Raw genomic sequence first — 13,322 nt, forward strand, 5'->3', positions numbered from 1 at the left:
CCTCGAAACTGTTTTACTCCTAGCTTGGAGAACGTAAAATAAAATTATACTATAGAAGGGACATTAAAAGGCGAACTTCGCCGTTACACCAAAGCATCCACCAGAAAACATGGGCAATACCAATTGCTCTGGTGTTGCCTCCGAGCCTTTTGACTTTGCCAGTGTTTGTTTTATTTTGCTGTGGCATTTATTAAACATTGTTGTGGGAGCTGCCGGGTCCTCATCAATAAAAAGAAACTGGAAAAATAAACTAAAAAGCACACATTGCCATCCATCGTAGCCTCTGGCACTGAGGGGGACCACATTGTGTGCAGGCTGCTCCTTGTGCAAGAGCAGGATGCTGCCATACACAGTGATGTTAACCAATGTCTGAAGTAGGCTTGCATACACAGCGATGTTAGCCAATGGCTGAAGTAGACTTCTATACACAGCGATGTTAGCCAATGGCTGAAGTAGGCTGCCATACACAGCGATGTTAGCCAATGGCTGAAGTAGACTACCATACACAGCGATGTTAGCCAATGGCTGAAGTAGGCTGCCATACACAGCGATGTTAGCCAATGGCTGAAGTAGGCTGCCATACACAGCGATGTTAGCCAATGGCTGAAGTAGACTACCATACACAGCGATGTTAGCCAATGGCTGAAGTAGGCTGCCATACACAGTGATGTTAGCCAATGGCTGAAGTAGACTTCCATACACAGCGATGTTAGCCAATGGCTTAAGAAGGCTGACATACACAGCGATGTTAGCCAATGGCTGAAGAAGGCTGCCATACACAGCGATGTTAGCCAGTGGCTGAAGTAGGCTGCCATACGCAGCGATGTTAGCCAATGACTGAAGTAGGCTGCCATACACAGGGATGTTAGCCAATGGCTGACGTAGGCTGCCATACACAGCGATATTAGCCAATGGCTGAAGTAGGCTGCCATACACAGTGATGTTAGCCATTGGGTGAAGTAGGCTGCCATACACAGCGATGTTAGCCAATGGCTGAAGTAGGCTGCCATACACAGCGATGTTAGCCAATGGCTGAAGTAGACTACCATACACAGCGATGTTAGCCAATGGCTGAAGTAGACTACCATACACAGCGATGTTAGCCAATGGCTGAAGTAGGCTGCCATACACAGTGATGTTAGCCAATGGCTGAAGTAGACTTCCATACACAGCGATGTTAGCCAATGGCTTAAGAAGGCTGACATACACAGCGATGTTAGCCAATGGCTGAAGTAGACTTCCATACACAGCGATGTTAGCCAATGGCTTAAGAAGGCTGCCATACACAGCGATGTTAGCCAGTGGCTGAAGTAGGCTGCCATACGCAGCGATGTTAGCCAATGGCTGAAGTAGGCTGCCATACGCAGCGATGTTAGCCAATGGCTGAAGTAGGCTGCCATACGCAGCGATGTTAGCCAATGGCTGAAGTAGGCTGGCCCATTGCTCGTGCTGTATGCTATAGTGTGGGAAATATATGAACAACACAACAACAGACCATTGGACAAAGAAGGCACAGTGAAGGCCTCTCCCTACAAGTATGTTACTAAAGCCTAAAGGTCTCGGCTGACACCAGACCCAAACATTGAAGATTTGAATTACCCTATTTTTAATCACGTCATTAACACTTCCATTATTGTTTGACGATTATGATATTCAGCAGCTGGCCATGTTCCACGTACAGAAGAAATACCATTCTCCATCAGACAGCTCCATGGCAGAGCCATTGAAGCAAAGACGATGAGTGTACAGCATCTGCCGTGATGATAGCGGGAGAGCTTCTTCTCGAATATACCTTCTGGGTGGCACAAATGACTCGCATTATTCACAGAGAGCAACTCTTGGGGATTTGTCTAAAAAAGAAAGCTTCTCGTTCGCTTTTAAATGTTGTTCTAGGTTCTTAGTTCACACCTAACACCTAGCCTTTAAAACCGGCGTATTTCCACAGTAATTGCTGGGACAAGCACATCATTTGCTTGATACTTGGCGCTTTGGAGCACTTTTATCCACACGAATCCCTCAACACAATTATAAAATGAGTCTTTTTGAAAAACAATGAAATGGGAACTTCATGTCGAGGGCAAAACAAATGGAGACTATGTTGCATAGTAATCTTAAAGTTAAATGCCCTGCTCAGGGAAAGTAAGGACACGTACTGAAAAGATTATAGTTAAATGATTCATGTGTGCATGTAAAGTTGTGCTATGCAGTGTTGCATAAGCCGTGCAGCACCGACATCAATTGAAAGTGTAATCCGTTGCGACCCCTCCCACTTCGGTTGCCACTCCTGACTCTCAATATTTGTCAAGGCAGTGGTGGTTCAGGTTGGATTGTCAAATTTAAAATACATATATTAGATTCGATCACTGTCAGATTTATTGCATACTAAAAATCATTACAATATGTTTTAATAAACAGTTGTCACACATCACATTATTTCAAATTAAAATCAAAATAAATATAAAAATGACACAACCAATGGACACTGTTTTGATCAAAAGCAGCAGTGCATACATTCAATCGAGTTAATTAAAACAATCATTTGCAATGCAATAGGTCTCGCATTTATGCGAGTTTGAGCTATTGACATTGCAAATAACTATGCCTTTTATTTTTGTTTTCGTTTTTAAAACATAAATAAAAGGCATTGTCATTTTCAATGCCAATAGCTTAAACTTGCATAAATGCGAGACCTATTGCATTGCAAATGCTAGTTTCTCTTGAAAAGGTGGCAAGCCAGGCAGTGGGTCGTCTGGAATCATAGAAGACAGCAGGTGTATGGCTGGCAGGTGGTGCACTAGAGAAGGTAGGATGTAGGGCTTTGTCGGACAGGTGCTGTGGGGGCCAGGGCGGAAGCATTAGGGATATGAATGAGCAGCGTTAGCAGGGATGGGAGGGGCAGGAGTTTGGTTTGTGACGGACGTGAGGAATGGAGGTGCCCTGGAGGGTCAGGGGCCCAGAGGGGGTGGACTGAGTGGTCGGGCGCTTCTCGGTGCACGGTGGGCAGAGCGGGGACCAGGTTCAGACCCGGAGCTGCAGCAATGGCAGAGAGTTCAGAGAAAGTGCTCATCTCTCTGGCGGGGCCCCAGGACGTGGAGCAGTGCTTGCCGCCCGTGAGTACTGGCACCCGGGGTTGTGCACATAAAGTTTCATAGAACGTGTGAAACGATGCATATCATTTACAGCCTGAAACTCAAAGGGGTGCACAAAGACACAGCGAGGGTGTCTAGAAGGCCGGGTGTGCGATACGCCTAAAGCACAGCTATACTTCTACTGCACTTTGTGCCCGTGCCTTTTGGGACGCCTTGTTCTCCGTCACAACAAGTGCTGGACCTTGGGGCAGATGCTAAGTTTGTACAATTCACGCCCACTTAGGGGGAGACTGCATTTTAGGTGCGGCAGCGGCGGGGTAAATAAACTACTAACTGCATTGTGTACTGGAGAGTGGCTAGATACAAAAAAGATGGGGGAGATGTGTGTGCCTTAATGAGGGACTAGTAAACACTTGAGGGACATGGGGTTTCGGTGATGGAATGCGGTTTGCAAAGTATTGTGGTTCTATTTTGCATTGTGATAAGCTTCAGGATGGTTAAGTGAGCGGAGATTCAAGTGAAAGCGATCGCACTAAGAAGCAGCAGCTGTTTGCGTGTGTGCGTGTGCGCGCAGTCCGCTCTTTTTCAAAGCACATACTCGTGCTTGTGGCGCGCCCCTGCTCGCTCCCGCAAGGTGGATGCCGCCACAAGCACAAGTATGTTCTTCGAAAAAGAGCAGAACAACGGGTAAGTGTCTCCTATGCAGCGCAGGCGCGCTGCATAGGCGAGATCTAAAAATTAGTAAATGTAGTAATTTCAGGAATTACAGCAGAATGATGTTAAAAGTGCTTAAAATGTCAGTGCAGCTAAACATTATTAAAGTGATAATTATACAATACCATACTGAAAAGGCTTCAATTTGGTATTAAAATACATTGGAGTTTTGTCAATGCAATCCAAACATTTGAAGTAAGACTACCTTTCTAGAATCATTTCAAGGTTCTATTTATAATTACCGTTAAGAAGCCTAGGCCGTCAATGCCAACTGTGCCATTAAATCATCAATGTTTATAATAAAATACATAATAATAAAACATAATGCATATAAGTAGTGAAATACTTTACCTTTATTCTCAGTTCTCAAACTGATGGGAAAGTTCCTTCTGGTTGGTCCTGCAACCCATACCTTCTCAGGAAGGCTTCTGGGCTCAAGGTCTCTTTCTAGCCAGGTACTGGCGGAGTGCAGTCCTCTGTAGTCATCTTGAACTTCATGGAATCAGGAGTCACTCTTTTTTTGTTTCCCTGAAGCAGACAAGCAGGAGGCCCACCCCTTGACATTTGGAGAGCAGGCTCAGACTGTGGGTGTCAGTAGCATTTAGAAGTCTTTGAGTGAGCCATTTTCTTCCCAGATTTTCAGGCCTTTTCTTTCAGGACTAACCAGTTCTTCATGCAGAGTCATCTCTGGTCCAAGAACGTCCTGAGGTGGTGGTTGTTGAGGTGTCAGATTTATCCTGCACACTAGCCAGTTACAGGAGAAATTGTACCACCCAATCCTATTTTCTTGCAGTCCCTCTTTGCCTTACTTTAAACCACCACTGTTTCAAGAATTCAAAATCCAGCTGCCACAGCACAGGCCTGTCTTCAGCTCTGTAGCTATCCCCCCATTTAGATCAGCTCTCCACCCATCTGACATGGGTGAGGGGCTCCTGTTAGTGGATAGGAGAAACCCTCCTTGGCATTTCTAAGCCAAAACGGAAGTGCTAGCGCTGCTCTTTGTTCCGCCACTGTTCCCCCCTCTCCCAGATAGCTAGTTCCTACCACGTGAATAGACAATACCACATAACAAAACAGCATAAAGTTACAATTGTGTTGGGGCGGTCTGTAATTGTGTTGGGGCGGTCTGTAATTGTGTTGGATTGTGTTGTGGTTTTTATGTTTTCTTACGACGTAGAGTATAATTTTGTTACTTTATGTTGGTATTGTGTTATGTGTGTTGGCCGTTTTTTATTGTATTGTTCTATTTTGTTATGCTATGGCACCCTTCTTTTGGTGTTTTATTTTCAATGAACATTGTGGTAAACATCATTAAAAGATACATTTTTCTCAACGTTATTGCACAAAAATAAACGTGTGATATAAAAAACGTCTCCAGAATCGGATCATCGGTTCACATGCTTCAATCCTTCCCGTCATCAAGCCGGGAGTCCCATAGTAGCTTTAAAACAGCAGTGCATTTCTGAAGAGGGCCTGCAAGTTCTTAAGCAATGCTTCTTTATTAATACAACTACCTCATTGACAAATATTTGAACTTCAACCAATAAGTTGAGAGCATAAAGAACACCATTCCTGAAGAGGCCACCAAACCTCTCATTTCTATCACAGGGTGTGTTTGAAGGGAGATCCGTTGAACTCTGTATAATTTACTTCAGATAAGCTATAATGTTTAACACCTTGATTTTACCAACTTGGGGTAGCCATTCTGACTCTCAAGGGTTGCGTCAGAAGTGGTACGAATCTTATATTGCCAGTGTCAGATTCTGCCATAAAAAGTGTGTTATTTGGTGATCAAAGGCTACTTATTGAGAACCGTTTTAAGGGCTTAGTGTTTGTGCTCATGTACTTCTCACAAGGTCAGAGCTGCAGGATCTGCAGACATTTTTCTACAAAGACATCATATGACAGAGATGGGTCACATTTATTGCAGTTGGTCCCAGTCCGTTTCCTGAGGATGTTGTGTCACCAAGAGATCATTCCACTTGCCAGCTTTAATATGCGCACCAGCATAAAGGACCGTGGCATTATGATCATGCAATGATTTCATGGTGTTCTGTACTCAGGAGAAAAGGAGTACCAAGAACTAACCATGGTATGGGCCCCCACAATATCAGTTAGGGACCTTCAACAATCATTATGGGCAATTATTTCATTTTCCTAGAGCACCTTCATGACCACAAGCATCACAACAACCACCTCCATTGCATCTGCAGTTGCCACTACCACCTCCTCAGCGACAGCCTTTGCCCCAGCCACATCAACCACCTCAAGAACTGCAGCATCCCACAGAGAAGACACAGCCACTTTGACATCGGTCTCTGATGCCCAAAGAAACCATCCACTCTTTGCTTGAAAGAGACAAACCAGAAAGTGAACAAGAAAACAAGAAGATCACAAGGACATACCATGCACAGTATGTGCAGAATGGGATGACTGGTGTGCCAACCACTAACCTATCTACTTTGCCTACTGTGGATTTACCACTGAAAGACACAGCTGGTTTGCATTCTCTAACAGAAAGACCATCACATTGATGTGAACCTGTGGTCACAAGAAAAGAAACAGATTGTATGGTATGAGTAGTCTGCCACACAAGACCATCAGATCCAATCCCATTGTGGACCACATATAAAAAGGAGTCATGTTAGTTTTCACTACAGGAGTAGCAGCAGTAATCCCATGCCTTGATGAAAAAAATATAAGGCCCGGACAACATTCCAACAAGTCTAACTTACAGCCTCAAGCTCATTCTGTGCTGTTGTGGGTGACACAACAAGACCCCAAAATCCTATTTGCCTTGCACTGCACCCCTTTAAAGGGAAGTAAGACATCTAGACAACACCAGAAAGCAGGTATAAGACACGACTGCAACGTCAGTCAGAGAGTCTTACTCACTGCTGATGCAGTACTCCCAGAGATCAGGCCGCGTCCTTGTCGACTTTGATACTCGGAGGTGCCTTGTCTACATGCCTCTTTAAGAGTGATTGACCATGAATTTATATATGCAGCAATCTGGTCTAGATTTTCAGTCTGAAAAAGTTACAAAAGAGTCAGCCTTGCTTGTGCACGACCACTGTTCCACCAAGTTATGGAAATCAGCAGTGATGATGTCCAAGGCGCAATCCGTTACAGTGAAGGTTGCCCTTTCGCCGTCTCCTAAGATCGCCTTTGTCTCTGCCCCTTTGTCCTCATGGTTGAGGACCACAAAAGATGTGAAGTATGAATGCATCTGTCTATCATATCTTCCTAGAATTAGAAGTGAGTAAGACGGCCACTCACGCAGCATCTGTAGCCATTTCATGATTTCAAAGGTAAAGGTCAGCCATATCAAGGTGAATATCGATGCCAGCCCTACCTGGTAGAACTCCAGCTATATCACTAGTCCTACCCCCAGTGCAGCACTCTGACTCCATTGACCTATATGAAGCAGACCCTGCCTTGAAAATGTGGAAATAGTCTAAGGGCCAGATGTAGATAAATTCAATTTAGCGAGTCCTTAATAGCGATTTTTACCAAATCGCTCTTAAGGACTCGCTAAATTGAATGTAGGTAGGAATCACTAAAATATTAGCGATTCCTTAAAATTCCTTAATAACGAATCGCAAATTGAGATTCGTTTATAAGGAATACTTACCCATTCATTCCTATGGGCTAGGAGGCCCATAGGAATGAATGGGAAGATATTCACTATTTGCAATTTGGTATTAAAGAATCACAAATTGCGGGAGCGATTGCAAGGGTGCCAGGGTGTCAAAAGAACACCCTGTTTCACCCCTGAAATGTGCATGTGTGCACATGTGGCGCACATACATGCCCTAAGGGCATGAATGTGTGCCACATGGCACTTTTAACCCCTTGCCTGTGGGGCTGATTCCCCCGCTGTGCTGGGGGGAAGGAGGGAGGCGCACAGCGCCCCGGTGCTCATGATGAGCTCAGCTCGTCATGAGCCACGGTGGGCGTGTGCTCATGCCGAGCTGAGCTCGTCACGGCCACACCCGTTCCTGTAGAAGGTTCAGCACAGCGGGGGAATTAGCCCCACGTGCGAGCGTTGAGGGCCATTATGACGAGCTCAGCTCGTCATGAGCACATGGCCACGTGGCTCATGACGAGCTGAGCTTGTCGTGAGCATGGGAGGGGTTAAAAGAGCAAAAAAGTGCTTATTTACAGGAAATTGCTAATTACCACCAACTTGCAGTTGGTGGTAATTAGCGATTCCTTAAGCCTGAAGTGCACTTTCTTTTGTGCTACCTACATTGCATTTAAGGAATTGCAATTAGCAAATTATTGCGATTCCTTATTTTGCTAGTAGGTTTAAACTCACCTTTATTGCTCTCAGCCAAATACCGGTCGGTAACGCAGAAATTCTGCGAATTTCTGTGTTACCGCTCGGTATTTAGCCACCTACATCTGGCCCTAAGTCTCATAATGATGGCAGTGGACAGTGACTTCCCTTGGGCACCAGCCACACTACCCCCAGTACGCCCCATCGAGTAGCCCCATAGGAGAAATTCAACTTTCCTGAAGGAGTGGAGTTCCATCACGATTGATCAGTGGTGGGTCCTCAATCCAGTGACATTTTTGTGCATGCTAGAATTCATTAATATGCCTCCATAACTCCTCCATGCATGAAAAAGCACCAACATCTTGGCCCACTGAAAGGTGAGGTCCGCTGCATGATTTAGAAAGGGGATCTAAGCCTGCCACACATCCCAGTGAAACACATGTTTTTTCCTGGTCCGGGAAAATTCCAGGGAGTTGAGTACAGGGAGAGGTGTGGCGCCGCGGCCAGGGCGACTGACGCTGGAATCTGGGGACCACGGTTCGATCCCCGGCTCCGGCGGCAGGTTAGCCCAGCACCATGTGACTCTGGGCAATAGCTCGCTTAATCTCCCCGACGGCCCCCAGCGCCTAGAGACCCTTACGGGTGATTGTGCGCTTTACAAATGTGGACTTTTTACAAGTTTACATCTTCGCCAGCTGAAGAAGTACCTCAGAAAGCAATCCGTTTGTGTTGCTGTAAGAAATTCTTCGTTCCATCTCTGGATTTGCTCGATGTTGACTTCCACATGCCCAACACATAACCAGTTGTAATTCGAGGTGCGAAGTGTGGGTTGTAATTACAGGTTCAAGGAAGTTATGTATAAAAATATATGACATAAGAAGTGTATTTGTGGAAAGCATGCTCATGCTTAGGAGATCTCTTGGCCCTATTGACATATACTATATGTTTATCTTTACCCAACGCAATGGTACTCCTTTTATTGACCTCTTAAGATTGAAATTCTGAGTGGACCCACTGGAATTTTAACCTGTGATCAAGGGGCCAAATACAGGCCCCAGAAGTGATGGCATTAGTCCACAAGCCCAACAAATGTCTAAGATCTAGTTATATGTACACACTAGTGGATACTTTGGGTATGTGGTTAATTATGTCACAAAACAAAAATATTGGACCTTAATTCAGGTTACAAGTACGATTTATTGGACTTTCAGGCTTTGTGCTTTATACTATGTGACCAGAAACCCTCTTAGCAATATTAGACCTTAACGCACATTAATCTCCACCCCGCCAATTACACTTTGCGGTATTCACGTTGTTTTTTTAATCTTTCACTAATAGCTATAAGCGCCTTGTTGACAAATACATGCCTGCTTCCTGTGTGTGTATAAATCCAGTTAGCTTGTTTTTCCTTTCAGCACATAAGCCCATCTATCAGCCGTTGCCAATCTGTGTTGTGCCTGAAGTGTCATGAGAAGCGTCAAATAAAAATTCACTATTATTATAATAATTATATTTATTATTGGTACTATTACTCGTATGAATAATAATAATAATGCCATTATTATTATAACCATGGATTCAAGCATCATTTACGAGATCAAATGAGAGTGACAGTGAGGCACATGGGTTTAGGACAGAGATCTTCAAACTAGGGGGGGCCTTAATTGATGGAGTGGGGGGGGGTTCCAAGCTCAGGCCAAGAAAAGCATCATGCTGATAACAGTGCTTTGTTTTAAGTTTAAAATATGAGTGGTAGTAGCTGCTCTGTAATTGGCCATCACTAATATCTTTTGTCATTTATATCCTGGCTGGGAGGGTGTGCCAAATATTCCTCAACCGAGCCACCCCTCCCCGTCACCCACTCCCCCATTTCTGATAATCCGTCTGTAAATGCAATTTTACACTTTACTGAGGCCAGCCTGACCAGAATAGTATATTTGGCAATGCTGTATCTGATTGCATCTTTAAAATGGATAACAGAACTTAAGTGCAATATTTTAATATGTTTAGACATATTTAAACATTGCTAATGTAACAGAATAGAATAATTGTGAAACATTGTGGGAGGCACAATGATTTTGTTTTGTAAAAGGGGGACTCTGCATTAAACAGTTTGAAGACCACTGGTTTAGGGACACACCTTTTCGATTTGGCAATATTTCCCACCTAATTTGACATTACTTTCCATGATTAGTGTGCAAGCTTTCTGTCTCGGTGATGCATTTAATCCTTGCTACCACTGATTTCAGAAAAGCCCTGTGCCTTTTAAGGACGGCTCCTTCTTGCTCAATCTTTTATGGGCATCAGTTTTCTTTATTTAGATAGATCAATACATTGTTCACAGTTTGCACTTGAAAAATGACAATTATAAGGTCTAATGTTACATATGATAGTTAATTTACCACAATCCACGAAGTATTAAATATGAGCTCTTTTTCGTGGACCGTTCTGGTACACATAGTGCATAACCTATCACATACAGTTCACATTTGAATAAGGATATTGTGCAGTTCGTTATCCACAAGGGTTGTTATCACGACTATTACACGCGTTCAAAAAGGCAGGGTCTTAATTCTTCTTTCTCACACAAGAGCAAAATAGTAGTGGTGGTACCTTATTCGAAACAGTCCGTGAGCAGAGGCTTGGGGCAAGCCCTGCTCATGCTCTGTGGCCATGTTGACTGCCACAATAGTAATACAATTTCCAATCAAGGTAAACTGTTAACATGCCTTATGATTCAAAAGTGTCCATTGCTCTGGACTTTTTCCTTGCTGATGTATTGTGTATTTTTGAATTTATGTCTAGGCGTGCAATGAGTTCACAACGCATGTGATGAATCTGCTTCGGGAACAAAGTCGGACACGTCCCATCTCTCCGAAAGAGATTGAAAGGATGGTCGGGATCATCCATCGGAAGTTCAGTTCCATTCAGATGCAGCTGAAACAAAGCACTTGTGAAGCAGTAATGATCCTACGATCCAGGTTTCTGGATGCCAGGTATTTAAACATTATTTACCCATCTTTGATCTATTGACCAAGAATGCCTCTGAAAATGAATTGTCCTGTTGAGTAAATACATTTCCTCCCCAAACCAATAGATGGCTAGGCCACCAGTTGATATGCGGGAAATATTATGTCATGATACATTGCATGTTACATCAAGTACATTTGTTTTAGGCATTCCCATCATTTGTATGGTCCTGAAGCCATGTCCGAGTACGGGTGCCCTGTGTACGTCTGAGATTCGCATTGAGTCAACGTGGTCATTTTGGCTTCTATTTGGGTAGTTGTTCCCTAGATCCTGTTATTGATGCAGGCAAAGATGAACATGCATGGATGCCCCTTCTGCTGGGGAATATTGTAGTTTATGACTCGGCTTCAAGTGGTAATTACTTTTCTAAGTATCTTTGCTCTTGATTAGCTTTGAAGCCATTCTGTGTGTCTCTGAGTGGGGTGGGTTTACGTTAACTTCTTCAAGATTGAGACGTACATTGGAAGGTACATAACCTGAATGGATCGACCATTGAGGTGGAACGTGCTTAGCTAACGATATGGCTTGGAGCTGTGTTGTGTGCATCATGAGGTCAGGAGTTGTGCTGAATGTGCACTGTTCTTTTAACAGAATATGTAAGTATTACTTATTCTGTGTGTGCCATTCTGAATGCTTAGCTAGCTTAATGACTTGGAACTCTGTCTGCATGATGGTGCCATGACCTGCAGCTATTGTGTACTGTTGTTGTAGTGTGATGTGTGAGTTTAGCCTTATCCAGACATGCCGATGAGTTGGGACTGCTTAGTCAAACACGGTGTGCACATTGTGGGGTCTGCTGTTGTGCCAAATGTGTATTGTTGTAGTGTTATATGTGAGTATTGCTTGATCTACCTGTGCCACTGTTGTGCTCAGCTAACTATGTGTCTTGGAGCCATGCCATGCACTTGCTGATGCCTGCGGTGTTTATGGTTATTGTTGGGTGGTAGGTGGTGTTACGTGATCTAGATATGCTACTGAAGTAGCAAATGTTCAGCAAACCAGAGACCTTGGAGTCAAGTTGTGCTCATAATAGTGCCTTAGAGCAATTCGCCAGTCACCTTGATATTACCATTACTTTTATCGGTTTAACATAACTGTACTAAGCACGTGTTCTGAACACAGGGAGAGTGTAGTGGAAATGTTTGAATGTTGCTGACTTACAGGTTTACCTGCTGATGTCTCCTAAATGCATGTTCTGCTGTCAGGGACAGTGTACTATAAAAAGGGTTTGAGTGATGCAGATCTCAGTGAGCACCAATTATAAGAGGACACAGAAGTATAACTCTACTACACACATGCTCTGTACTCAGGTAAACTGTAGTGTAAACGAGGGAATGCTTGAGTCATTCAGATCTCAGTGAGTTCCAGTTATACCTGGGCAATGAAGTATAACTACTACACACGTGCTCTGTACTCATGGAAACTGTTGTGTAAACAAGGAAATGTTTGAGTTATACAGAGCTCAGCGAGCTCCAGTTATATCTGGGCAATGAAGTATAACTTTACGACTCACACGTTCTTTACTCAGGGAGAGTGTAGTGTAAACGAGGACATTAAATATTTGAGTTATGCAGAGCTCAGTGAGCTCCAGGTATATCTGGGCAATGAAGTATAACTCTACTCACACGTTAAGTACTCAGGGAGAGTGTAGTATAAAGGGGGGAAATGTTTAAGTCATGCAGTTCTCAGTGAGCTCCAGGTATATCTGGGCAAAGTAGTATAACTCTCCTACACACATGTTCGGTACCCAGGGACAGTGTAGTGGAAATGGTGGGATCATTTGAGTCCTGCAGATCTCAGTATACTCTAGTTATTAGTGAGTAATGAAGTCAAACTCTACTATACACATGTTCGATACTCAGGGACAGTGTAGCGTAAACATGGAATGTCAAAGTCATGCTCTCCTACTGAGGGAGAGTGTAGTATGAAGGAGGGAATGTTTGAGTCATGCAGATCTCAGTGAGTTCCAGGTATATCTCGGCAAAGAAGTATAACTTAACTACACACCTTCTGTACTCATGGACAGAGTAGTGTAAAGGAAGGAATGTTTGAGTTACACAGATCTAAGTGAGCTCCGGTATATCTGGGCAATAAAGTATAACTTTACTACACACACGTTCTGTACTCCTGGACAGTGTAGTGTAAAGGAGGGAATGTTTGAGTCATGCAGATCTCAGTGAGCTCCAGTTATATCGGAGCAATGAAGT

At 43.8% G+C, this 13,322-nt stretch overlaps 1 protein-coding gene across 7 annotated transcripts in view; it reads left to right on the forward strand.

Annotated features, from left to right (window-relative positions):
• PBX3 (PBX homeobox 3) overlaps positions 1-13,322 on the forward strand; it is a 330,520-nt gene that overhangs the window by 225,570 nt on the left and 91,628 nt on the right. For all 7 annotated transcript variants that reach the window (XR_013595130.1, XR_013595131.1, XM_078646095.1 and 4 more), the window contains exon 4: positions 10,891-11,081. Coding sequence is in view for 5 of the 7 variants with exons in the window: in XM_078646095.1 (XP_078502221.1) it covers positions 10,891-11,081 (191 nt within the window). In the remaining 2 variants the exon portion in view is untranslated. The remainder of the gene's footprint in view (positions 1-10,890; positions 11,082-13,322) is intronic.

This window comes from Lissotriton helveticus, chromosome 5_1, assembly GCF_964261635.1.
Source record: "Lissotriton helveticus chromosome 5_1, aLisHel1.1, whole genome shotgun sequence".
NCBI lineage: Eukaryota > Metazoa > Chordata > Amphibia > Caudata > Salamandridae > Lissotriton > Lissotriton helveticus.